Source organism: Myotis myotis, unplaced genomic scaffold, assembly GCF_014108235.1.
Source record: "Myotis myotis isolate mMyoMyo1 unplaced genomic scaffold, mMyoMyo1.p scaffold_m19_p_2, whole genome shotgun sequence".
Taxonomy (NCBI): Eukaryota; Metazoa; Chordata; class Mammalia; order Chiroptera; family Vespertilionidae; genus Myotis; species Myotis myotis.
In genome coordinates, this window is record NW_023416324.1 from 14,063 (window position 1) to 40,324 (window position 26,262).

The 26,262-nt window shown below is 67.4% G+C and overlaps 1 protein-coding gene across 1 annotated transcript; it reads right to left on the reverse strand.

Annotated features, from left to right (window-relative positions):
- Window positions 1-828: 828 nt before the first annotated feature.
- MMEL1 (membrane metalloendopeptidase like 1) lies at window positions 829-21,753 on the reverse strand. The gene is made up of 23 exons (XM_036352837.1): window positions 21,575-21,753; window positions 20,097-20,168; window positions 19,568-19,648; window positions 18,636-18,797; window positions 18,133-18,213; window positions 15,027-15,122; window positions 14,474-14,592; window positions 13,985-14,050; window positions 12,684-12,818; window positions 12,512-12,601; window positions 8,621-8,757; window positions 8,061-8,154; window positions 7,137-7,265; window positions 6,604-6,702; window positions 6,023-6,106; window positions 5,505-5,608; window positions 4,509-4,567; window positions 3,965-4,084; window positions 2,469-2,602; window positions 2,243-2,308; window positions 1,778-1,873; window positions 1,241-1,317; window positions 829-1,099 (listed from the first exon to the last, which is right to left on the reverse strand). The coding sequence occupies exons 1-23, from the start codon at window positions 21,726-21,728 to the stop codon at window positions 1,000-1,002; spliced, it is 2,355 nt and encodes a 784-aa protein (XP_036208730.1). The 5' UTR covers window positions 21,729-21,753; the 3' UTR covers window positions 829-999.
- Window positions 21,754-26,262: the final 4,509 nt, after the last annotated feature.

Sequence of the window (26,262 nt, forward strand, 5' to 3'; positions counted from 1 at the left end):
ACGGGGTGGGGTGGGGGGTGGGGCTCCTGTGTGTTGGGAGCTAAAGGGGTGCCCAGGGAGTTGGGAGGAAGGACAGACTGAGAAAAAGACTAGTCTGCCCCAGGCACCTTCACTGACGTGGGAATTGTCACTTGCCCCTGTGGGGTGGCTGGTGGGGGCCAGGGACTTCCGGCAACCCCCTCCCCTGCCTTCCATGTGGGGTGCACCAGCCTCTCACGCCCAGAGCCCACCCCTCCTGGGGCTCTATGGACTGAGTGGGTTCAGGTCCCCCCCCAGTAGCTCCCTTGTACCCCTGGTCTGGACCCCTGGTCTGGCCCTCTCCTAGCTAGCCCCCCAGCTGCTGGATCCCCTCCCCCTCTCCCTCCTCCCCTTTCTCCCCTCCTCCCCCCAAAGCTCAGGGCAGGGGGAGGTGTCCTCTGGTGCTTTAACTCTCCACTGGCTTCCGGTCCACAGAACCCCAAATCCAACTTCTGGGCTGGGGCCTGGGGTCCCCTCCGACCTCGGCTCCTTCCTGCCCGCGGGTCCCCCGAACGCCAAGGGCCATGATTGGGGGGCACCCTGACCACTGCCCTGACCCCGCACAAGGACCCCGCGGGGCCCCCAGAGCGCCCAAGGCCACGGGCGCAGCCTCAGCGGGACCGAGGCGGGAGGGTGGGGGCGGGGGAGCCCGCGCTGACCCGCCGGGAGGGCGGTGCGGACACCCGCGGCCCAGAAAGACACGTGCGGCTTCTCTGAAGCGTTTACTGAGCTCAAGTCTGAGCCGGTGACACGAGGACGCGCGTGGAGCGGGCGGGAGGCAGGCAGAGGCGTCGCCGGGGGCGGCACGGGGCGCGGCGCCGGGTTCTGCTCACCCCGGGTCCCCACCGAGTCCCGCCGGTGCGGGTCTGGCCCGGGGCGCACGCAGGTCCCCGCCGGCCGCACTGTCTCAGCGCCGGCGGGTCGCCTCGGACTCGGACTCGGACTCGGGTGCGCGGGCAGCGCAGCGTGGCTCGGCCTCGGCTACCACACGCGGCATCGCACCCGCGGGTGCATGGGGGTGCCCCGCGCGCAGTGGAAGGCGTCGGAGAAGGCGGCCAGGTTCTGCAGGGAGCCCAGCACCCTGCGGCACAGGAGGCCTGAGACGCGGGGGCCGGGGGCGCGGGGGGGTGGGGGGTGGGGGGTGCGGGGGACGCAGGGGACGCGGGGGCCTCGTGGGGGGCCCGTGGGCCGCGGGGGGCGCAGGGGCGCGGAGCGCACGTGCCTGAACTTGAGGGGGCTGTGGACGTCCGTCTTGATGGACTGCACGGCGAACTCGGGCCGGTAAGAGCCGCACCACACCTGTGAGCGCGGGGGCGGGGCTGTGGGCGGGGGCGGGGCCTGGAGGGGCGGGGCTGGCGGGCGGGGGCGCGGCTGGAGGGCGGGGCTGGCGGGCTGGGGGCGGGGCCTGGAGGGGCGGGGCTGGCGGGCTGGGGGCGGGGCTGGAGGGGCGGGGCCTGGGTTAGGACCAGGGGTCAGAGGGCCCCTGAGCAGCCGAGGAGGGAAGCAGCCCCGGGCGCCTGGAGGGGAGGGCGGTGGCCCCAGGGGGTCCCCAGGCCTCGGACTGCTCCTTGGTGCGGGTGGCCGCCAGGGGGGCCCCCTCCGCCGCTTCATCTGACCCCCCTCTCTCCTCTCCCTCCTGGAAGCTGCCAGGCCCCTCGCCCGGTTCTCCCAGCCTGTCTGCCCGGCCCTGGAGACCCCACAGTGGGGCCCGCGGAGACGCGAGTGGGAGGAGGTCGGGCGGGGCGGGTCGTGGCCCCACCTGGGCGTAGTTGAGGAAGAAGACCTGGTCGAAGGTCAGGTCCAGGCCTGGCAGCTGCTGGTCCTGGCCGCCCTCCGCTCTCCACTTGCGGTAAGCCTGCGGGCACGACCGCGCTGGCCCCGGGCCGGCCTCCTCCCTGCGGGTCCCGGCGGAAGGCGCTCCCCACCCTCATTCCGCAGCGGCCAGCGGGGCAGCCCCCCAGGGCGCCCCCTAGAATGAGCGCCTGACGCCCAGTGCCAGTGCCGGGGCCGTGCTGCGGGGCTGTGCCAAGACCATCACGGTCGTACTTGGAGACGGACAGTGGCCACCCGAGGGCAAAGGTCAAAGCGACAGGTGGGCAGAGCAGCCGGGGCACCCGCCTCTGCCCGGCCAGGCAGGCTCCTCAGGATGGCCAAGGGGGCGGCTACACTCGGCGGGCAGGGGGCACCCTGTCCCTCTGAGGCTCCATGCCGATCCCAGGCCCACCTTGTATGCCTGCCGCACCCCTCCGTTGTCCGCGATGTTCTCCCCGAGGGTGCTGAACCCGTTCACCTGCAGCAGGGACAGGGCGGCGGGAGGGGCAGCTCCCTTCTCTTCCCAGGCCGGGGCTGTGTGGGGTCCCTCCCCCTCCCCCTCCCCCAACCCCCCTCCCTCTCCCCGCCCTCCCCCGTGTGGTCCCCACCCCGGGCCCATCTCCCTGCTGGGCGCTCACGTTCTGCTGCTCCGCCAGGTCCCAGGAGTAGTTCCCGTACTGGTGCACCATGCACTCCGCCTGCTCCTGGAAGTGCTGGGCCGAGAAGTTGCTCCACCAGTCCAGCATGTTGCCCTCCTCGTCGAAGTTCCGGCCTGCGGGCAGCAGAGGGGCACCGTGGGCCCTGCCTGCCCAGCTGGCTCTCCCGCGTGCCCTCCAGGGACCCCCCTCTCCCGCGTGCCCTCCGGGGACCCCCCTCTCCCGCGTGCCCTCCGGGGACCCCCCTCTCCCGCGTGCCCTCCGGGGACCCCCCTCTCCCGCGTGCCCTCCGGGGACCCCTCTCTCCCGTGTGCCTCCGGGGACCCCCCTCTCCCGCATGCCCTCCGGGGACCCCCCTCTCCCGCGTGCCCTCCGGGGACCCCCCTCTCCCGCGTGCCCTCCGGGGACCCCCCTCTCCCGCGTGCCCTCCGGGGACCCGTGTCTGAGCTCAGGTGTGTGAGCGGAGACGGGCCCTGAGGGCAGCGCCGGCTCAGTGGTCAGTACCTTGTCAGGGGACAAGGGCTCAGGCGCTGGAGAGACCTGGCTTCAGGGGCCTCCCTGCCACCTCCAGGGCAGGGCCCGGGTCCCAGACCCCCCTGATGTCTAAGCCCCCCTCAGGGTGGGTGTGGCCCTGGGACCCGGGCTGCCTTGGAAGGTGCCCAAGGTCAAGCTCGGGGTGAAGAGCCTCTGGGTGCAGCTGCAGCCCCGAGCCCGGCCCCCGAGCCAGGCAGCGCCCGGGGAGGGAGGTCGGGAGGTTGGGTCAGCACGGCCCAGCTGGAGGTGCTGGCCGCCCTGAGGAGACCCCGGCTGGAGGTGCTGGCCGCCCATGGGAGACCCTGGCTGGAGGTGCTGGCCGCCCTGGGGAGACCCCGGCTGCAGGTGCTGGCCGCCCATGGGAGACCCTGGCTGGAGGTGCTGGCCGCCCATGGGAGACGCCGGCTGCAGGTGCTGGCTGCCCTGGGGAGACCCCGGCTGGAGGTGCTGGCCACCCATGGGAGACCCTGGCTGGAGGTGCTGGCCGCCCTGGGGAGACCCCGGCTGGAGGTGCTGGCCGCCCTGGGGAGACCCCGGCTGGAGGTGCTGGCCGCCCTGGGGAGACCCAGGCTGGAGGTGCTGGCCACCCATGGGAGACCCGGCTGGAGGCCAGCGCTCGAGTTTCCGGGTGCACTGGGCTTTGCCTCCTCGGGGTCACAGGCCCGGGGGGTGGGGGGCCGGTTCATGCGGTGCCATCAGGATCTGGCCCTGGAGCCCTGACCCTCTCCCCCATCCCTCTGCCCGGGCCCTGCCTGCCATTCAAGACCTGCTCCGCCCCCAGAGCTCCCTTGGGGCCTGGGCCTGGTGTCCCCACCTAATCACGAAGGGGCTGGATGGAGCCCGGACCTCCTCGCAGCCTGACTGGGCCTCAGGCCCCCTGGGGCCGCTGCTGGGGGGGAGGGGGAGGTGACTTCAGGTGCAGCTCTGACCCCGGGAGCCCCTACCGTTATCGTCAAAGCCGTGGGTGATCTCGTGTCCGATCACCATGCCAATGCCCCCGAAGTTCAAGGCCTGCGGCTGGTCCTTGCTGAAGAAGGGGGGCTGCAGGATGCCGGCGGGGAACACTGCCCGGTGGGCGGGCGGGGGACACAGAAGCTGAGTGAGCACAGCCTGTGCCCGGACCTCCAGGGTCCTGCCTTGTCATCCACGAAGGGAGGTAGGGGTGGGGACTCCCCCCATTTCACAGGCGAGGAAGCCGGGGCTCAGAGCCAGGGGCAGGGGAGGGGGTCGCAGGCCCGGGACCCAAGTCCGGGTTCTCTGCACCGTTCATGCTCCTTCCGGCCAAGGGCCAGCTGCCCGCCCTCCGAGAGCCCCCCACCCCCCGAACAGACAGGGGAACGGCCCCTTGGGTGGGTGACAGGGTGCAGTTCCTGCCGGTGGGAGAGACGGCACCCTCTCCCCTTTAGAGAAAGGGTGGGGGAGCCCCAGGAGGACGGGCAGGCGGCCCAGGCTCCCCTCCCGCACCAGAGGGGGGTGGGGGGGGCCTACCAATCTGGTTCCGGTTTGGCGAGTAGAACGCGTTGACCACCGCCGCCCCGATGATCCAGCTGAGGAGTGAGCTGGTCACGTGGAGTCCTGTCTCCTGGACCCTCCCTCTGGGCCACCCTGAGGGCCCAAGGCCACCGGCCATGCCCAGCACTGCCCCAGCCAGGGTGGGGGCCCGGCCAGTCCGGAAACCTGGCTCCTCCCTGGGCCTGACTCCCCAAACCAGGGGTGGCTCTAAGTCAGACCCACTGCCTCCCCCACTGGCCCAGTGTCCGGCCCCGCCCCCTGCTGTCCCCCCTCACAGGCCCCGCCCCCCTGCTGTCCCCCTCACAGGCCCCGCCCCCCTGCTGTCCCCCTCACAGGCCCGCCCCCCGCTGTCCCCCTCACAGGCCCCGCCCCCTGTGCTGTCCCCCTCACAGGCCCCGCCCCCTGTGCTGTCCCCCTCACAGGCCCCGCCCCCTGTGCTGTCCCCCTCACAGGCCCCGCCCCTGCTGTCCCCCCTCACAGGCCCTGCCCCCTGTGCTGTCCCCCCTCACAGGCCCCGCCCCCCGCTGTCCCCCTCACAGGCCCCGCCCCCTGTGCTGTCCCCCCTCACAGGCCCCGCCCCCCGCTGTCCCCCCTCACAGGCCCCGCCCCCCGCTGTCCCCCCTCACAGGCCCCGCCCCCTGTGCTGTCCCCCCTCACAGGCCCCGCCCCCCGCTGTCCCCCCTCACAGGCCCCGCCCCCCGCTGTCCCCCCTCACAGGCCCGCCCCCCGCTTTCCCCCCTCACAGGCCCCGCCCCCCGCTGTCCCCCCTCACAGGCCCACCCCCCACTTTCCCCCCTCACAGGCCCCGCCCCCCGCTGTCCCCCCTCACAGGCCCGCCCCCCGCTTTCCCCCCTCACAGGCCCCGCCCCCCGCTGTCCCCCCTCACAGGCCCGCCCCCCGCTTTCCCCCCTCACAGGCCCCGCCCCCCGCTTTCCCCCCTCACAGGCCCCGCCCCCCGCTGTCCTCACTCACAGGTTCTGGTCCACCTTCTTCCGCAGCTTCCTGAGGCTCCGCTGGGCGCCGGCCTTGAGGTTCTGCAGGCCGTTCTCGAAATACAGGTGCTCCGAGAAGTTCAGCTGCGGGACCGGGGCGGTCACTGCCGGGCGGCCGGGGGTGGGGGTGGGGGGTCGGGGTGGGGGTCGAGGGAGGTCCAGGGCAGCCGGGACAGGTCTGGGGACGGCCTGGGGACTCCCGGGCAGCCCGAATGAGGCAGACAGGCTCTGGGTGTAGAGGGATGACGGTGGTGGGGGCCACCCTGGTCCCACATTTATGTCTCCCAGCAAGACCTTTGTCCCCCGGGGCCTCAGTTTCCCCCTCGGGGACAGGGTCATGCTGGAGCCGCCACAGCTCATGGGAGGGAGGTGAGCTGTCGCCAGAGCCTGCCTCCCGGCCCCGGTGACCCAGGGCCCCTGGTCCGCAGGCCGGTCCCGGAGGAGGGGCCCGGCCGAGACAGGGGCTCACGGAGGGGGTGGGAGGGAGGGGGGGCGCACGTTGGAATACTCCTTGTCCAGGTACTTGCTCCTCTCGTCCAGGATGTAGTCGGGGTACCCGATCTGCACCTTCATGCTCATGGCCTGGAGGGGAGGGGAGGGGCGGCGTGCATCCTGGCTGTGCCCCCCGCCTGCAGGTCACGGACGGCCCCTCCCACAGGCTGTGGGGGCGGCTTCGTGGAGGGAGAGACCTTGGCTGGGCCCGGGCCACCAGCTTTGCACCTGACATCTGGCCAGGGGTCTGGGGGGGCCGGAGTGGGGGGCTGGGGCCTGTGGGTGGCTCTGCTGCCTTCATACTGGCCCGGGGCTCCTGTGGGTCCTGGCATCTCTTCCGGGCACCCTGCTCCTGAGGCCTTGGCCTCTCCCCGATCCCGGGGTGCTGGCGGGTCTCCCCACCCACTCCTGGGTGCTGGCGGGTCTCCCAGGCTTGGCGTCCAGTCTTGTCTCCGCCCACAGGCCCCTCTTGAGTCAGCCGCCCGGCCTGGCCTGGCTGAAGTGAGTGTGAAGGTGATGGCCAGGTGCCCAGCCGGGGCTGCCCTGGCTGCTGGGAGCCCGGCCCTGGGCCCTGCAGCCCCGCCCACCTTCTCCTGGGCCTTCTTCTTGGACGCCTCGTCCATCCAGCTCAGCTCGCCCAGGGTCTCCACGAACACGGCCCGCACCTTGTCGATGAGCTCTCTGACCTGGGAGCACCCCATGTGCCCGGGTGACCGCCTGGGGCTCGGCGGGCCTAGCCCACAGCCCCAGCAGCGGCTGCTCCGGATGGGAGTGGGGTTGGGCGGGGCTGGCCCTCTTGGGACAGGGTCTCTACAGCTGTGCTTCGTCCTAGGGGACCTAGGGCCTCCCATCCCCGGACACACATGCCAACCGTCCCTGGCAGCCTGCAGGGTCCTTGCCCGGCTGGGGCCCCGTGCCTGGCGGGCGTGGCTTCCCCTGGCCTCCCCTTCTTGGGCAGCAAGGTAAACGTGTGCTTCTCCGTCGCCTCCCGGAAAACACCCTCACTGCTGGGGCCGCAGGCCGCCCCGTGGGAGCTCTGAGTCACAGGGCCAGCGCGTCTTGTGGTCACGCGGGTGCGTCCCTGCACGAGCCCCCCGACCACAGGGAGCCCAGCACCCACCACGTTCTTGCTGCCTCTGGAGAAGGCCTTCTTGACGTAGAGGGAGCCCACGGCACTCTCCATGTTGCTGTTGACGTAGCTGACGCATTCCCGCCAGCGCACCTCGTTTGTGGTCTTGCCGTACAGCACCTGGTGGTCATCCATCCATCCATTCATTCATACATTCATTCACTTAGACATTCATTCATGCACTTACTCAGTCATCCATTACTTAGTTATTCACTCAGTCACATATTCATTCACTCACTTAACCATTCATTCACTGAGTTATTCATGCATTCATTCATTCACTTAGACATTCATTCATTCAATTAGCCATTCATTCATTCACTTGTTCAGGCTCTTATTCATTCATTAGTCAATCATTCATCACTCATTCATTCGCTCATTCACTCATTCATCCATCATTCATTGATTCATTCACTTAACAATTCACACACTTATCCATTCATTTAATTAGACATTCAATTATTCACTTAGTCATTCACTCATTTACCCATTCATTCCATCATCCATTCACTCATTCACTCATTCATTCACTTATTCATTCATTTCACGGCATTTATCAACATGTACTTCCCCTCCTCAGCTTTAGAGAACCCAGGGGTTGTGGGGGAGACACGGGATGACCTCAGAGGCTTACCTTTGAATGCTGTTCACTGGGGTGGGGAGGGTCGAGTGTGCCATTTGCAGGGGGCTCCACCCAGGCAGGGAGTTGGGGGATGGAGGGGCCCTACTCCGCCCCAAGCTCCTCATTCCCTGTGCTTGCCTCCCTGGCCTCCTTGATGGCTGGACCCCATGACCTCAGTGCTGGTCCGCCCCCCCCACCCCCCACCACCCGGGGCTGAGTATCATAAGCGAACTGAAGGAATGACGGCTGGGCTCAGGGCCGGGGCCGGAGCCACTGGTGCGGGTCTCACACACCTTGCGGTACTTTGCACGTGCGTCCTTGAACCGTTGGCTCAGGCTGCTAATGCGATCCTGCACCAGGCGCCAGATCAGGTAGTTCTGCATGGTCCTGGGGGCGGGGCAGAGGGCGGACAGGACAGGTGAGGGGGGATAGGACAGGTGAGGGGGGAGTTTGCATGGTCCTGGGGGCGGGGCAGAGGGCGGACAGGACAGGTGAGTGGTATTTGCTCGGGGAGGGATATTGGTTATGGGTCTTTGGCCGCCACGTTCTCTCCGAGACAGGGAGCTGAGTGTGGTAGGCGGCCTCTGAGGCACCTCATGAGAGATGGAGATGGGCCTCGGACAGGAAGCTCTACCCCCGGCTACAGCCTGTCGGCTCTGGAGGCTGAGATGCCTCAGGAGGGGTTCAGTCCCTAGCAGATGGCTCCCCTGGCCATTACCATTCACCCGTGTCCCTCATGCTCAGAGTCATGGCCCAGGGGGCTCTCTCCTGAGAGGAGGAGCTGGGGGGAGGGGGGGCAGAGCAGGGCAAAGGTGCAGAGGCTGCCGGGCCTCCCGGGCCTCCCCGGCTGCACCTGTCTGAGAAGACGCCGATGATGCTCTCCAGCTTCTGGAGGTAGGGGATGCCGTAGACCACCACCTCCTCATCAGGCAGCAGCTCGATTCTGACAGAAGACAGCACTGACTGTATGAAGAGGGTCCAGTTAAATCCCTGGGGAGGGGAGAGAGAGAGGTGGGCACAGCGCCTGGGCGCCCAGGACACCAGCCCCCACCAGAGAATCGCCAAGAATAAGAGAGAAGGTGCAGCCCAGCTGGTGTGGCTCAGTGGTTGAGCATTAACCTAGGAACCAGGAGGTCACGGTTCGATTCCCGGTCAGGGCACAGGCCTGGGTTGTGGGCTTGATCCCCAGTGTGGGGTGTGCAAGAGGCAGCTGATCCATGAATCTCCCTCTCCCTCTCCCTCTCTGAGATTAATAAAGATATAATTAAGAAGAAAAAAAGAGGGAGGGAAGGGGCTGATGCTCAGGATGAGGAGAAAGGCGGTGACATAACTGCAGAGCCGACGGACGGGGAGCAGGTGCCAGATTATGTTTGAAAACGCAACAGAAATGGAGAGATTCCTGGGGAAGCACCATGTGGCAACACGACTGAAGAAGCAGGGCCCGTACTCAGTGCTGCAATCGTAACCCCAGTGCACTGTGCCTCTGGCACCAGACAAGCGGGTGGGAGAGTCCGCAGGGCTTGGAGGGGAAGAAACCACATGTTCCTTCTCCCCACGCTGTGGTTTGTGTGCAGAAGCCGCAACTCTAACGGCATCGACAGGGGGTTGGAACCACTGCCGGGCATCGAGTGGAATGCCGCATACCCAGCCACAAGGCGGGCACGTGGCGAGGACACCATTTGCAGGCGTGTAAACAGCGAACCAGGGAGGCGCCTCGTGAGAGATGCAGCCGGCCTCGGAGCAGAGAGCTCGGCAGCCCCCCGCGGGGTGGCAGGGAACGGGAGCACACGGACATGCATGTGGTTCAGGGACCGGAGGCTCAGCAGGGAAGACGTCCGTTTTCCCCAGATCGGCCCGTAGAGTCCAAGCAGCCCTGTCAGCCTCTCCGAGGCTGGCGTGTGGGATTGGCAAGCTGACTCTGAGTTTTTTAAAAATTTATATTCTTATTGATTTCAGAGAGGAAGGGAGAGGGAGAGAGAGAAACATCAATGAAGAGAGAGAATCATGGATCGCCGCCTCCTGCACGTCCCACACTCGGGGTGGTGCCCTGACCGGGAATCGAACCATGACTTCCCGGTTCATAGGTCGATGCTCACCCACTGAGCCACGCTGGCCAGGCCTGACTCTGAGTTTTGTAAGAAAATGCAAATGACCATAATACTCAAGGGGACGGAGGACGGAGTTGCTTGACTTACTCTGTGGACTATTGAGAATTCTCCTAGAGCTGCAGCAACGGGGCGTGGGGGCCGGCCCGGGGCAGAGAGACAGTGGGACAGACAGCGTTCACGCACACACACAGGTGCACACACACAGGTGCACACACACACAGGTGCACACACACAGGTGCACACACACACACAGGAGCACACACACAGGTGCACGCACACACAGGTGCACACACAGGTGCACACGCACACACAGGTGCACGCACACAGGTGCACACACACAGGTGCACGCACTCAGGTGCACGCACACATACAGGTGCAGACATACACACAGGTGCACACGCACACACAGGTGCGCACACACAGGTACACACATACAGGTGCAGACACACACAGGTGCACACATACCGGTGCACACACACACTCTTGCAGACACACACAAAGGTGCAGACACACACCCAGGTGCACACACAGGTTCACACACACAGAGGTGTACACAGAGGTGCACACACACACTCTTTTTTTGTTGTTATGAATTTAGCTTTTATTCAAAATCAAATACGCAAAAGCAAGTTTTTCCGAAACTTTCACAAGTTACTTACATAAAAGCCAGTTAACAGGCACAGCCCTAAGTTTGCAGCAAATGCTGACACAGTGTCGAGGCCACGTGCACATGAGCCACGTCACAGCGCGCGCCCCAACTACCAGATGCGGAGGCATCACCTGCATTTGCACCGAGACCAGAAGAGACAACATCACAGACTGTAAAGCTCAGTCCCCAACAGCTTCTTCTCGGCCTCAGGGCCTCATGGGTGTGAATCATGTCACCGTGTTTTCATTAACACACACAGGTGCACACACACAGAGGTGCACACACAGAGGGCCACACACAGAGGTGCACACACAGAGGTGCACACACACAGAGGTGCACACACAGAGGTGCACACACACACAGGTGCACACACATGTGCGCACACACATGTGCGCACACAGGTGCACACACAAAGAGGTGCACACACAGGTGCACACACAAAGACGTGCACACACAGGTGCACACACAAAGAGGTGCACACACAGGTGCACACACAAAGAGGTGCACACACACATGTGCACACACACAGGTGCACACACACATGTGCACACACACAGGTGCACACACAAAGAGGTGCACACACAGGTGCACACACAAAGAGGTGCACACACAGGTGCACACACACATGTGCACACACACAGGTGCACACACAGGCGCACACACACAGGCGCACACACAGGTGCACACACACAGATGCACACACACAGAGGTGCACACACACACAGGTGCACCCACATGTCCCACGGCCATTTGAGTCGAAGCAGAGGGGCGCACAGCAGGCCGGGAGGGGTGCTTTTCCATAAATGGCGCCGGGTCAGGCGGACGTGGGGGGGGAGGGGAGTGATTCTGCTTTGCTCCCTGTGAAACCCACACCCAAGGCTGAGGGAGCCACCCTGGGGTGGGGGGGGGCGACAAAGATGTCTCACGCAGACAGCACGGCCACGAAGAAGAGGGGGTCGTCTTTGCTAAATCGACTAGTTTAAGCCTCTGACCTGGTCTGTCCCGACCTCGTCCTCTAACTCTGGCCCCTCTGCACCCTCGCCCTCCACCCTCGGACTTGGCGGCTGGCGGTGGCCAGAGTGCCGTCCCTGCCCCTCCTGCAGGAGGCGGCCCCTCTGGGCTCAGCCCCCCTCACGAGGTCTGGCCAGCGGTGGGGTCAGTCGGGGCTGAGGGTCTGGTGTGTGGGCAACGCCCAGTGAGGGGAGGCAGAGCTGTGGGGAGCCGTGTTGGGGTTCAGAGGAGGACTTGGGTGGGGGTCCCCAATTCAGCCTGTTTCCTGCTCAGAACCCCGGTCGTCACGGCTGCCGGGTGGCGTGGCCCGTGCTCCCAACAGCCCTGCTGACGCGGCCGTCCAGTGGGACACGTCCCTGTTTGGGGCGGCTAAGGGCTCCGCTCAGCCTGCGAGTGTTTCTGAGGCTTAAATGAGGGGCAGGAAACAGGGGAGGGGAGGCTGGGCAGAGTCTGTCCCCTGCGGCCTCCTCCCCCAAGGCAGGCACCACAGGGTCCACGGCCCCGCGCCCCCACACCCCTCACCTGGCGCCCAGCACCCCTCCCCGGCGCCCAGCACCCCTCCCCCGGCGCCCAGCACCCCTCCCTCGGCGCCCAGCACCCCTCCCCCAGCACACAGCACCCCTCCCCGGCCCCCCGCATCCCTCCCCAGCCCCCAGCCCCCCTCCCCGGCCCCCCGCATCCCTCCCGGCCCCCCGCACCCCTCCCCGGCCCCCCCGCATCCCTCCCCGGCGCCCAGCACCCCTCCCCCGGCGCCCAGCACCCCTCCCCCGGCGCCCAGCACCCCTCCTTGGCCCCCCGCATCCCTCCCAGGCCCCCAGCCCCCCTCCCCGGCCCCCCGCATCCCTCCCCGGCCCCCCGCACCCCTCCCCGGCCCCCCGCATCCCTCCCCGGCCCCCCGCAACCCTCCCCGGCCCCCCGCATCCCTCCCCGGCCCCCCGCAACCCTCCCTGGGCTCCCGCCCCCCTCCCCGCCTTACGCTCAGAGGGAACTTGTTCTGGAGCTCCGTCACCCGCATCTTGTGGTACAGGGTGGTCACGTCGTGCCTGTCCTCCTGGGGGGCCGTGGCCTGCGTGGGGGGCGGGCGGTGACGAGGGGGTGGTGGCCGGGGCCCAGGCGTGCCCCTCCCTCCACCGGCGGCCGGGCCTCACGTTCGCCAGATGCGTCTCCAGCTCCAGCACCTGCGCCATGTCCTCCTGCACCAGGTGGCGGTTCCTGGGCAGCTTCACGTCCGCCCGCAGCATCGTGGCCACCGACACCATGAACTGCAGGTAGGCCTCGCGCACCTGGGCCAGAGGACGGATGGACGGGTCGGGGGCGTCTGGGCCCCAGGAGCTCTCTGTGCGGCCGGGGTGGGGGTGGGAGTGGGGATGGGGTTGGGAATGGGGGTGGGGATGGGGGTGGGGATGGAGGTGGGGATGGGGGTGGGGATGGAGGTAGGGACAGGGGTAGGGGATGGGGGTGGGGGGATGGGTGTGGGGGTGGGGGGGTGGAGGTGGGGATGGGGGTGGGGGGGTGGAGGTGGGGATGGGGGTGGGGTGGAAGTGGGAGTGGGGCCGGAGGTGGGGACAGGGGTAGGGGACGGGATGGGGGTAGGGGTGGGGGGGTGGGGGTGGGGGTGCGGGGACCTATGGCATGGAGCCGGCCCCTGGGGTGCTTGTCAGCCAACCTGGGCTGCGGTCATGGCGGTGGGGGGGAGGGGGGCAGGTAGACGGTCATGCCCACCCAGGCCAGGCCCTCAGTTGTCGCTCACCCACCCGACAGACTGCCCGGGCACAGACGTGCCTGCCTCCGGGCCCTGATCTTGGGCCGCAGGCTCAGGCCGGTGCGGACAGCGGGCAGCTCGGGGCGGGTGCCCCCTGCGTCCCTTCCCGCCAGGCACCTGCGCCTGAGCTTCCGGCACCGGGGCCTGTTGGGGCTGCCGGCGGGCACGCGGCCGGTGCTGGGGAAGGCCTGCCTGGTGCCAGAGTTGAGGGTGGCGCCCTCGCCAGGCTCTGCGGCCCCACGGCCTCTCCATGGTGCCTTTCCCCTGACTGTGCCCCTCCCTGCCCCGCCCCGCTGGCCCTGGCCCTGCCGGTGGGTTCCTGGGTTCCTCTGGGGGCAGGAGCAGCGGGGCCACCGGAGCAGCCTGGGCCTGACACCTGCGTCCCGGCCCCCACGTGCCCCACGCAGAAAACCCGCCACGAGGGCCCAGGGGGGAGGGGGTGCCTGGGCTGCTGGGCCGCTGAGCTTATCCCCGAGGAGGGGGTTGGGGACACACCCCACGATGGGGACAAAGCTGGTCCCCAGCCCAAGGCTCCAGGCTCCCCCACGAAGGTGCTCACGGGGCAGCTGTGGGGCCGGGGCCGAGAGGCCACGCGGGGCAGCTGGGCCCCAGGTGGGCGCTGGGGGAGGAGGGGGCGGGCACGGGGGGGGGCAGCAGGGAGGGTCTGTGGGTGCCAGGCGGGCTCACCTTCTGGTTGGTGCCCTCCTGGAAGTAGTACTCGCGGGAAGGCATGCCCAGGGTGGGCTGGTCTATCTGGAGACACAGAGGGCGGAGCCTGGGCCGGGCGCCAGGGCCCACAGCCTGGCAAGGCGGGCGGCGGCCCTCTCCCCGCCCCGGACCCAGAGCAGGCGAGGTGGGGTCCGCGCAGGCCCTTGCGGCTCTTTGAGGCCAGGCTCCCCGCCCAGAGGCCAGAGGACTGAACCGCCGCCCACGTGGCCTCTATCAGGACGCGGGGCCCCCAAACCTCAGAGCTGGACCAGAGCAGGACCTGGGAACACACCTGGCCGGGCTGCTGGGCTGCCCACGGCCTGGCCGTCTCCCCGCTATGCTGCCAGGGCCCCAGCCAGACACGCGGTCCTGGCCTCCGGCCCAGCCCCCACCCTGGCTCCCAGCCCCGCTCAGTACCCCCCTGCCCCCGCCCTGGTGCACCCAGCACCCCGGCCCGCGTGGCCGTACGTAGATGATGTGGCGGCTGGAGTTCTGGTCGTCGTTCCAGATGAAGAGGTCGATGAGGACCCTCCGGTTGAACTGAGCGATCATGGCCGCCAGCTGCCGCTCCAGCTCCCAGTGGCGGCCTGGGGGGCAGGGCCGGGCTGGAGCCGCGGGTCCCTGGTCCTGGCCCAGCTCCGCGTGCACTGGGGACCCTGGCCTGGCGGGCGTAGGGGCCCCCTGCGTGGCTGACGTGTGGCCTCGGCGGCTGGGGACATGAGGGTGCACTTCCCCACCGTCCACAGGGCTCACAGGGCCCGGGAGCAGCAGTGTGTGGGGGGCTGCCAGGGTGGGGTGCCCTGTGCCCGCCCCCGACTTGGGGCTGCACCAGAGAGCAGAGAGCCGAGCCCACACCCAGAGCTGGGAGCAGGGGTCCCGGGGCCTGTGTTGGGGGACTGTCTTTCCTCGGAGCCGGAGGGACCAGCTGGGAGCCGCCCAGGCTGAAGGCTTCGGCTCCAGGAGCCCCAGGTCCTGTCCCCCGCCCCCCCTCCGCCTGTGCCAGCCGCCGGCCCGGCCTCACCTACAGTGTCCGTCCACTTGTCCATGGCCACCGGCCAGCCGCCCACCACCGCCAGGATGTCCAGCAGGGGCTGCGAGTCTCGCTCCTCGATGATGCCTGGGAGGGAGGGGTGGGGGTCGCTCACCCGGACACTGGTGTGGGGACACTGCGGTCACACGGCCCCACGGGGGTGCTGCACCCCCAGCGCGAAGCCCAGCCCCCCTCCCCCGTACCGACAGCAGCACAGGACACAGAAGGGCCTGGACGCAGCAGAGACGGGGCGCGGGGGGGGGGGGGGGGAGAGGGGGAGGGGGGGAGAGGGGGTGAGGGAGAGAGGGGGATGGGGGAGAGGGGGTCTGGGGAGGTTACACATACAGGTGCTATCAGACAGAGGCCGGAGGGTAGGTCAGGCCTGGGTGCCGCCAGCCCAGCCATTGCCAGGAGCACCCGGAGGGGGTGGGGGACCAGCCCGGGCAGTGGGGTCAGCAGGGAGCTCGGGAGGACCTGGCCCAGAGACGAGGTGAAGGGGGCGCAGGGGGCGCAGGGGGCGGGTCAGGGTGTGGCTGCCGGCTGGCTCCCCAGGTGACGGGCGCTTCCTGGCGGAGATGGAGGGGCCCCTGGCTCTGTCTGTGGCCGGGCCCTGGCCTCTGTGCACTGGGTCTCGAGCAGAAATTCCCGCCGGAGGGGACGCGGGAGTCTCCACGGGCGAGACTGGCCGACTCGCCAAGGCCCTGTGTTTCCGGGGGAGGAGCCGACCTGGGCCTGGGCCAGCGGGGGCTCCAGGAGGCACCCCGTGCAGCCGGCGTCCGAGGAGCCTGCTGTCACGTGTGAGAAACAAACCCGCCCTCCGGGAGCCCCTGAACCCCGGCCTGAACCGGCCCCAGGGGAAGCGGCCCCCAGAGCCTCTGACCGAAGGCGGGCTGGCACGCCCCGAGCGGGCGCTCAGGGAGACAAGCCCGAGGGTCCCCGCGTCCAGTCCCCCCGTAGGAAGCAAAGCCCCGGAACCCCAGTGCACCCCACACCACACACACAGACATGGCTATGTACACATACCTACACACACACACACAACACAACACAACACACACACAGACATGGCTATGTACACATACCTACACACACACACACAACACAACACAACACACACACAGACATGGCTATGTACACATACCTACACACACACACACAACACAACACAACACACACACAGACATGGCTATGTACACATACCTACACACACACACACACACAACACACACACAGACATGCACACACATAGAGACATGGGTTCGCACACACACAGACATGGCTATGTACACATACCTACACACACACACACACAACACAACACACACACAGACATGCACACACATAGAGACATGGGTTCGCACACACACAGACATGGCTATGTACACATACCTACACACACATACACAACACATACATAGACATGTATACACACACAGAGACGGGTTCGCACACACAGAGACATGGCTATGCACACATACCTATACACATACACACACACATAGACACACAGACATGGGCTGCAGATACACAGATACACATACTAGTACATACAAATACACAACACACTCATAGACATGCATACACACATACACACACAGACATGGGCTGCAGATACACAGATACACATACTAGTACATACAAATACACAACACACTCATAGACATGCATACACACTATACACGCAAATGCACAACAGAGACATGGGTATGCACACACATATACACACACATACACAACACACAGAGACATAGGTACACACACACACACACACACACACACACACACACACACACACTCTTTCCTGGGGCTCCCGGCCGCTCCCGTCCTCCTCTCGCCCGCACAGAGTGTGGCCGGGGCGGGGGTCAGGGTGCGGGTCCTGGAGCTGCAGGCAGTCGGTGCCCCACGGGAGCCGGGCACAGAGCCGGGCGGGGGCACAGCTCACAGCTCACAGCCCTGGCCTGAGTCCCGAGTGGCGCCCACTTCACCAGGCTACGCTGCCGGGCCAGGGGTCCAGCCCCCACTCACTCATTCTCGTTCATGCTGGAGCCCCCACCCCCCACTTACTCCCTTTCCTGCAGGAGCCCCCCCCCACTCACTCTCGTTCCTGCAGGAGCCCCCCCCCACTCACTCCCGTTCCTGCAGGAGCCCCCACCCCCCACTCACTCCCGTTCCTGCAGGAGCCCCCCACTCACTCCCATTCCTGCAGGAGCCCCCCCAACTCACTCTGGTTCCTGCAGGAGCCCCTCCCACTCACTCCCGTTCCTGCAGGAGCCCCCCCACTCACTCCCGTTCCTGCAGGAGCCCCCCCACTCACTCTCGTTCCTGCAGGAGCCCCCCCCCACTCACTCCCGTTCCTGCAGGAGCCCCCACGCCCCACTCACTCCCGTTCCTGCAGGAGCCCCCCCACTTACTCCCTTTCCTGCAGGAGCCCCCCCCCACTCACTCTCGTTCCTGCAGGAGCCCCCCCCCACTCACTCTCATTCCTGCAGGAGCCCCCCCCCACTCACTCCCGTTCCTGCAGGAGCCCCCACGCCCCACTCACTCCCGTTCCTGCAGGAGCCCCCCCACTCACTCCCATTCCTGCAGGAGCCCCCCCAACTCACTCTGGTTCCTGCAGGAGCCCCTCCCACTCACTCCCGTTCCTGCAGGAGCCCCCCCACTCACTCCCGTTCCTGCAGGAGCCCCCCCACTCACTCTCGTTCCTGCAGGAGCCCCCCCCACTCACTCCCGTTCATGCAGGAGCCCCCACACTCACTCTCGTTCCTGCAGGAGCCCCCCCACTCACTCTTGTTCCTGCAGGAGCCCCCCCACTCACTCTCGTTCCTGCAGGAGCCCCCCCACTCACTCTCGTTCCTGCAGGAGCCCCCCCACTCCCTCCCGTTCATGCAGGAGCCCCCCCACTCACTCCCGTTCATGCAGGAGCCCCCCCACTCACTCCCGTTCATGCAGGAGCCCCCCCACTCACTCCCGTTCCTGCAGGAGCCCCCCCCCACTCACTCCCGTTCATGCAGGAGCCCCCCCACTCACTCTCGTTCATGCAGGAGCCCCCACACCCCACTCACTCCCGTTCATGCAGGAGCCCCCACACCCCACTCACTCTCGTTCATGCAGGAGCGGTACAGCGTCTTCGCCTTCTGCACGGCCGGCCGGTCCCTGGTGGTGGCTGTCTCCAGCACCCCTGTGGGCAGGAGGAGGCTGGACAGAGGCCGAGGCGGCTGGGGGTCCAGGTCAAAGCTCCCCATGCCCCCCCCTCCGCGGCAGGCGGCCCCTCTGCCCCTGCTGGGCCTTTACTGTGGGAACACCCCACCCCCCTGCGCCCACTGGCTGTCACCCGGCTGTCCCCCCCGGCTGTCCCCTGCCCCTGGCTGTCCCTCGCCCCCCGCTGTCCCCTGGCCATGACTGTCCCCCGCACATGGCTGCCCCCCGGCTGTCCCCCGCCCCCGGCTGTCCCCCCCGGCTGTCCCCCGCCATGGCTGTCCCCCGCCCCCGGCTGTCCCCCGCCATGGCTGTCCCCCGCCCCTGGCTGTCCCCTACCCCCGGCTGTCCCCCGCCCCTGGCTGTCCCCCGGCCCCCACTGGACGGGCAGGCCCGGCGGCTCACCTTTGAGGACGACCTCCAGCTCGTCCCGTAGGATGTCGAAGATGCTGTAGCGGGAGCTGGTCTCGGGCACCACGTGGCGCCGCAGCCAGCCCCCGCACGCGTGCTGGTAGAAGTCCTCACACGGGTCCTGGGACGGGTCCATGTTCTTGAGGATCCTGGCGGCTGCTCGTCCCCGGGGGCCGGGGTGGGGGGGGGGCGGAGGGGGGAGGTGCAGTTTGGGTGCTGGGGGGGAGGGCTGTGCACCCCTGGGAGCTGTAGTCACCCTCTCTGAGCCTCGGAAGCGGGGGACTCAAGTTCAAGGACCACCACATTTCAGCCACATGACCTTGAGCCCCATGACCTCTGGCCCCTCCATTCCCTGCTCTCGAACGTTGGGCGGCAGCTGTCACAGGGCGCTGGGCTGGGGCTCTGCTCTGCCCCTGGGGGCCAGGTGTCCTCAGGATGGGAGGGGCTCTCACCCACCACGCGGGGGGCAAACCCCGAGTGTGCAGGGGCAGTGGTCCCGCTGGCCTCTCAGCGGAGCTGGCCGGCTGGACCCCCCGGGCTCCCCGGGTTCTGTCACGGGCTGGGACCTCGCAGGGCACCCACCACCCCAGCCGTTTCCACTGGGTCCCCTCCCACCACTCCCCCGGCTCATCTGCGGGTCTGACCCCCCCTAAGCCCAGTTCCCGGGAGAGCCCTTGATTGGGCCATACGGTCAGTGGCTTCTCTTTCTGTAAGTTCAGGAGAGGCCCTGGGGCCCCGCGAGGCCAGGGCCTGAGCAGGGGCTTCTAGGAGTGGGGGTGTGGGTGAGGTGGGGACAGTCCCCAGGCCTGTCCTCTGCCCCAGAGCCAGGCCCTGGGCTGCCTGGAGAAGGGCCTGTGCCAGCATCACCAGCATCACCAGCATCACCGGCTGCAGCAGGGGCGGGGCTGGGGGAGGGAGGGGCCTACCTGCTATCACGCACCCGGGGCTGGTGCACGTCTCCTCCTCCTGGGGCGCTTGGATGGCTGTGGGCGAGGAGCAGTGTGAGCCTGGAGAGGCGGGCGGACGGGAGGGGGCAGGGGGGCAGCTGGGGCCCGGCCTGCACTCCATCTCCAGCCCCAGGGGCAGGCCAGCCAAGGACTGAGGGCGGCCACAGGTCCTCCCCGGGAGCTCAGGCCTGAGGTCTGGAGTGAGGGTGAGCCTCCTTCTGGTGTGGCCCCCGCAGCTGCCCCGGCCCCAGGGCTGGAGCCGCCCTACGCCTGCCTGCCTGCTGCCCGCCAGCTCTCCCTGGTCAGGGGCCACTCCTCCAGGCAGCCCGCCGGCCTGCCCAGCTCCGCACACCCTGCAGCCCAGCCCCAATGTCACCCCCAGCTGGCGGTCAAGGTGGGGCTGCCGGGCCTCCAGGTAGCGCCAGGCCTGGGGGCAGCCTGGTTCCCGCAGCCCCGCCTCTCCTCTCTTTCCCTGGGACTTGGGGTGTCGGGGGCGGGACAAGGCTACCTCGGGGCTTTCGGGCTACAGAGGCCTCTTCCCCGGAGGCGAGCCGGCTGGTGAGCAGTGGCCGCTGCTTCCCTGGGGAGAAACACGCGCTCAGCCCGGGCTGGGCTCCCTGCTGGGCCGCCCTCCCCTCTCCAGTGAGGGCTGCTCACCCTGGTCGTTTGGGGGGGCACTGAGGTCCTGACCCTGGGTCCCTGGCAGAGACCCTGGTCTTTAGGAGATGGCGAGGGGGGAGGCGAGGGGGGAGGGAAGGGGGAGGCAGGCTGGGCAGGGAGGCCCTCTTGCTGGTGTGAGCTTTGTGCTCCTCACTACCCAGGAGAGGACAGGCCCCTGCACCCCACAGCTGGGGGGGTTCACCTTGCTCCCTGGAAGCCTCATGCCGGGTGTTTGCTGGGAGTCTGGGGTCTGGGCTCCCCAGGGCTCGTGTGCCGGGACCCTTCCCCTCCCCCCCGGCCCAGGGAGTTGGCAGAAGACCAGGAGGGGCTGGAAACCCAGCAGCTGGCACCCGTCACAACGGGAGCCGCCCTGGCAGGGGATGCCCGGGCGTCCACACTGAGCCCCCTGCTGGGTCACAGAGGCAGCCCTGCCCCGGGGTGGCCGGATGGCCCCAAGGTGGTGCAGGTGGAGCAGAGGGCTCCGGCGAGGGAACATTCTAGCACAAGGCCGTGCCCTGTGGTTGAGAGCTGGGCAGTGCGTCTCCCACAGACTCTCCCGAGCCCACGGAGGGAGCGCCCAGCACCTCGCCCAGCACCTGCCAGGAAGGGCTCACCTGATGCACGCCCCCCCCCTGCCCCGCCCCCAGGGTGCAGCTGGCGTCTGACCAGGGCTGCCGGTCCCAGGTGCATGCACGTGAGCCCCGCCCCCACCGCCCCCCTCCCGCCCCCAGACCTGAGGGGTTGGGGGTGTATTCAGCCCTGGCTCCTCCGTGTGGCTGGGAGGGGGCGGGGACTGCAAGGGGGGGCTGTTCCTGCAGGGACCCCAGCCCGGCGCCCCCCACCATCTAGCAAACACCAGTGCGTCCGGGAAGCCACGAGGCGCCCGTGACCTGGGCCTTCGGGGGCGGGGTGGCGGGGAGGACGGGGGAGGAAGTCGGGTCGCAGCAGGTCCCGCCCGGTGGCCTGGGATGCGCCGCGGTTCCAGCCCTGGAGCTCGGGCTCCCCCTGCAGGGCCGGTAGGGAACTGCAGCGCGCGGTGCTGGGCGGGCCGGGGGCGCGCGGGGCGGGGCCCGCGGCTCAGGCTGCAGACCCGGCGCCGGCGGTGCCCGCGCGGAGCCTGTGCCAGGGGCCCGCCCCGCCGGTCAGCGACTCCCCCGGAGGCCGCAGCTCAGCCCGCAGCCCCGCAGCCCCGCAGCCCCGCACAGACCCCCGCCTGCCCCGCCGACAGGGCCGGTTCCTCGGGGTGGGCGGCGCGCACAGACACCCCGAGGGCGCCGGGAGGAGCGGCTGCTGGGCCCTGGGCTGGTGGGGGGGCGCCCCACTCACCTCCGCTGTGGGCGTAGAGGAGGCCCAGGGCCGCCAGGGCGCCCGTCACCAGCAGCAGCAGGAGCAGCAGTCCCCACTCCAGGAAGCTGGGGCGCCGCTGCCGGGACCGGCCGCCAGTCTCCACCGGCCCCGCGGGGCGCTCCGGCTTCCCCATCGCCACGGCTCTGGGCTCTGCAGGGAACGGCGCGCCGCTGAGCAGCCCCAGGCCAAGGGCAAGGGGACGCGGTGTGGAGCTTCGGAGGCCCTGCCCGGGGCTGGGAGGGCCCGACGCTGGCGGGGAGCAGGTGCCAGGCTTTTCGGGGTGCTCAGCTCCTCTCTCCATCACCAAGTCCACACGCTCCTGGGCTGGAGTCTGAGCGCCCCGGGTCCCCAGAGGGGGCCCAGCCTGCTGGCCCTGGTGGCGGCTCTCAGAGCCCAGGGGCAGGGGCAGGTCTGGGACCACGCTGCTCACAGCTTGGGGTCCGCACGCCAGGTCCCTGTGCGGGTTGTGGGGGTGCTGCAGTGGAGCCTGCCAGGGGCACACTCACACCCGTGCTCACACCACATGCACATTCAAGCTTACACATGTGAGTGTGCATGCGAATGTGTGCATGAGCTCCGTGTCCGTGCAAGCACGTGCACGTGTGTATCTGCATGTGAGTGTGCACATGGGCTCCATGTACATGTGCACGGAAGCATGTGCATCTGCATGTGAGTGTGCACATGGGCTCCATGTACATGTGCGCGGAAGCACGTGCATCTGCATGTGAGTGTGCCATGGGCTCCATGTACATGTGCGCGGAAGCACGTGCATCTGCATGTGAGTGTGCACATGGGCTCCATGTACATGTGCGCGGAAGCACGTGCATCTGCATGTGAGTGTGCCATGGGCTCCATGTACATGTGCGCGGAAGCACGTGCATCTGCATGTGAGTGTGCACATGGGCTCCATGTACATGTGCGCGGAAGCACGTGCATCTGCATGTGAGTGTGCACATGGGCTCCATGTACATGTGCGCGGAAGCATGTGCATCTGCATGTGAGTGTGCACACGGGCTCCATGTACATGTGCACGGAAGGAAGCATGTGCATCTGCATGTGAGTGTGCACATGGGCTCCATGTACATGTGCATGGAAGCATGTGCATATGCAGGTGAGTAATGCACGTGTGGGGAAGTGTGCACGTGTGTGAGGGTGTATGTGTGAGCATGTGTATGTATGCATGTGAGTTGTGCACGTGTGAGCATGTGTGTGTACACACACGTCCTGTGTGTGTGTGTGTGTGTGTGCGTGTGCGTGTGTGTGTGCACCTCCTTTGCTGCACTTGGAGCTCTGCCGGAAGCTGCTCGGGCACCTGGGAGCAGCCGTGCTGTCCTCGCTTAGGACAAGCTCACACCTGAGGTGGCGCCCGGCGCCTGCCTGCCTGCGTGCGACCAGGCTGAGGCCGTCCACATGCCCCAGGTTCGCCTGCTGCCCTTTACCCCACCTTCAACACAGCCAGCACCTGCACCCCCTGCACCCCTGACTCATTTCTGTTTTACCACCAGACAAACAGCCATTATTTCTACGTCCATTTCCCTCCCCGTCGGGAACGTCCCAGACCGGGCAGGGGCCGTTCCCCTGGTCCCCAACCCTTAGCCTGCCCCCCCCACCACCCGCCACCCGCCCGACACCAGTCAGCATGGGGGTGGGGAAGAGTGAATGGCGAAGAACGAAGGAAGGAACTGGGCGGGCGGCTCTGGCCTTGGCTGGGCGTCTGTGCTCTGTCTTATGTGACCCAGGACGAGCGAGTCCCTCTCAGGTGCGCATCCCCGCCAACAGCCATCCATCCGTCCTGAGAAGCCTTCGCAGGGAGGACGGGCGGGCGGAGCCAGGCTTCCGCTGGAGGCGCACAGGCCGCTGGCCAGGCTGCAGCGGCTCAGCTGTGGCCTCTCAGGCTCCTTGTGGGGAGGGAGCTGTGCCCGGGAGCTCTGGGCCCAGGTCCCAGGAAGGGCGCACAGAATGCCCACTGCCCAGGGCTGGGCTGGGCACGGGAGGGGTTCTGGGTGCCACCCAGGACGGCTGGCCTGACCACCGGCAGGCCCTCCACCACTCACCTTCAGGTCACTCGGGAATGGCCGTCACCCGAGGGCAGGTCGGAGGCTGGGGCAGGATGGCCTAGAGTTTTGGGGAGCAGGGCCGGGCGGAGGGGCTCCCAGGGGCGGGAGGCCAGTGGCTTCCGAGCTTCCGAGCCTCCTTTGTGATGCGGGGGGCGGGTCCCCAAGGCGCGGACCCTCTGCTCTCTCAGCGGGTTCCGTCTGGGCTTGGTGTGGGGGAGGGGGAGCAGTTCCTGGGGCCCCGGGCCCCCTGCCCAGTGAGTGTCCCGTCCAGAGCCTCTGGCCCTGACCCCCAGCCCCTCCCCCTATGCTCCTTGACCCCTCAGCCCAAAGGGGAGGAAGCCAGACCCTTCCACGCTGCCCCCCCGAAGGCTCCTTTCCCCTCCGTCTCCAGTGAGGGCTCTGGGGCCCAGCCCAGCGTAAGGGGCGGTGGGGGCCCTGATCATGATGGGAGTGGGCAGGGCTGCCAGGAGACTTGCCCCCGGGGACTTGAGGCTCAGAGCCCAATTCCCAGGGGCCAGTGGCCCTGCAGGGCGGGGGCTCTGAGCAGGCTGGGTCAGAGCTCAGCTGTCCTGCTTCAGGCCCGATGGAGATGGGCCGAGTGGTTGTGTCTGTGCCACACTCAGCATGGCCAGGGGTGAGCCCGGGGGGGTGGGGGTGGGGCGGACGTGAAAGGTTAAAGAAGACAGACGAGGATAAAGCTGGGGCTGGGTGGCAGAGACAGGCCACAGCCTGCGAGCCGAGTCTTTATTTTATAGCAGATTCCACGGGGCAAAGCCAGGGCGGGTTTCGAATCCATCAATCACATGCACCTGGTCGAGCTTTGTTTCCTTGCTCCACCCCCCGCAGCCCACACCACTCAGCCACGTGGGCCCACAGGTTCGGACCATACGGTCAGGCTCACAGCCACAGCCTTTGGCTGTAATGGTGCTGGGAGGCCTTTGCCACGAGAGGACCTGCCCTCTCATTAGTCCGAGGCTTGAACCCGTCCAAACCCTGGAGCCGCTCCCCACAGGCTCCACCCAGGTCTCCGCCATCCAGCCACCAACGCGGCCCCATCAGCCGGGACAGGAGCCGCTCCCCTGTGAGGCCCGTCAGTCAGGGGGGAGCGAGGCGGTGCGTGCGGGAGAGGGGTGCTCAGGAGACACCGAGGGAGCCGGGGCGCAGGAGGGTCGGGGTGACGGAGAGGCGGGCCGTCACCTCTGAGCCCTACAGTCACTGCTTCCGGGTCCCAGTTAAAGCGTGGCCCCGCTTTCACAGGTGGCGCCTTCTCACCAGGAGCCATGCTTGTTACTGCCCGATGGACTGGAGAGGGGGGAGGGGAGGGAGAAACATGCTCCACTCACGATGCCTCCAGTGGCTGCTCCTGGCGTGTGCCGGCCCGGGTCTAACCCGCAACCGGGGTGCACTGGGGCCGCGCTCTATGACTGGGCCACCGGCCATGCTCACAGCAATTCTTTTTTTTTCTTTTTTAAACAATGCGTGTTATTTTATTTTTAAAAATATTTGTATTGATTTCAGAGAAGAAGGGAGAGGGAGAGAGAGAAACATTAATGATGAGAATCATGGACCGGCTGCCTCCTGCACGCCCCCCACAGGGGATCGAGCCCACAACCCGGGCCTGTGCCCCGACCAGGAATCGAACTGCGACCTCCTGGCTCCTAGGTCGACGCTCAGCCCTGAGCCACACTGCCAGGCAGCAGTTCTTTCTAGGACATTCTCGCTATTTGGCTCTCTGGTGCGGCTCTGTCCCCTGGGTGGTCCGACGGAGAACACTCACATTGTTGCCAGGAGCGGTCCCTGTCACCAGGCCCTAAGCTAGGATGGGGGGGGCTTGGTTGTGTCCTGGGGCCTCAGGTCCTTGGCAGGCGGGTCCGTGGCGCGCGCATGAGGTCAGCCGTGCAATGGCAGCCCCAGGATGGTGCCGGGCGGCCGAGTTTCCCGGACGCACTTATGGGAGAGACGTACCCACTCGGGTCCTGGGACGCGCACTGGAGGGAGGCACAGCAAGCAGAGAGCAAAGGCGCCCCGCGGGAACCCCATCTGTGCTCAGGGCTGGCGCTGCCGAGTCGGCCCAGGCTCGCTCCTCACGCGCCAAGGCAATGCTGGCTCATGCAGACTCCTCTCCAAGTTGTTTGTGAAGTTGGGGCTGATGGGGAAGGAACGGGGCCCCGACACTGGGGAGGGGGCGCCTGCTCTGGCTCAGATGAAGCCGAGAACCTTGAACCCCCGAGTCCGTGGAGCCCCCTTCCCAGTGGAAGCAGCTTGTCCTCCAGCGTCCGAGGAGACCAGCCTCTTCTCGTGCCAACCCCGTGAGGACCTTGCAGGGGTCGGGGGCCTGGAGGGGGGGCTGATCCTATTCAAGTTCCCGCCCCCCACCTGCGACAAGTAGGGCTGGATCTCAGCGTGTGGGGGGCGGGGGGCCAAGTGCAAAGGCTGACCCAGGAGGACATAGCCTGTGCACCCCCAAGTTGCAGGAGTTCCCAGGTCCCACTGGGGACTCTGTGTGGGAAGAGTCCAAGGGTATCGGACCCGGGCAGAGGGGGTGCACGCAGGGCCGGCTCTACCAACACGGGCGCACCCGCCGGAGACGCTGCGTGGACTGTGCTGGCT

Excerpts from the sequence above, each read along its gene's own strand:
- MMEL1 (XM_036352837.1), bottom strand. The coding sequence starts at position 21,728 with ATGGGGAAGCCGGAGCGCCCCGCGGGGCCGGTGGAGACTGGCGGCCGG. Across the intron at positions 15,123-18,132 it reads CCGCTCCTGCATGAACGAGA|GCATCATCGAGGAGCGAGAC; the intron begins GTGAGTGGGGTG and ends CCTCCCTCCCAG. Across the intron at positions 12,819-13,984 it reads AGGAGGGCACCAACCAGAAG|GTGCGCGAGGCCTACCTGCA; the intron begins GTGAGCCCGCCT and ends CCTCTGGCCCAG.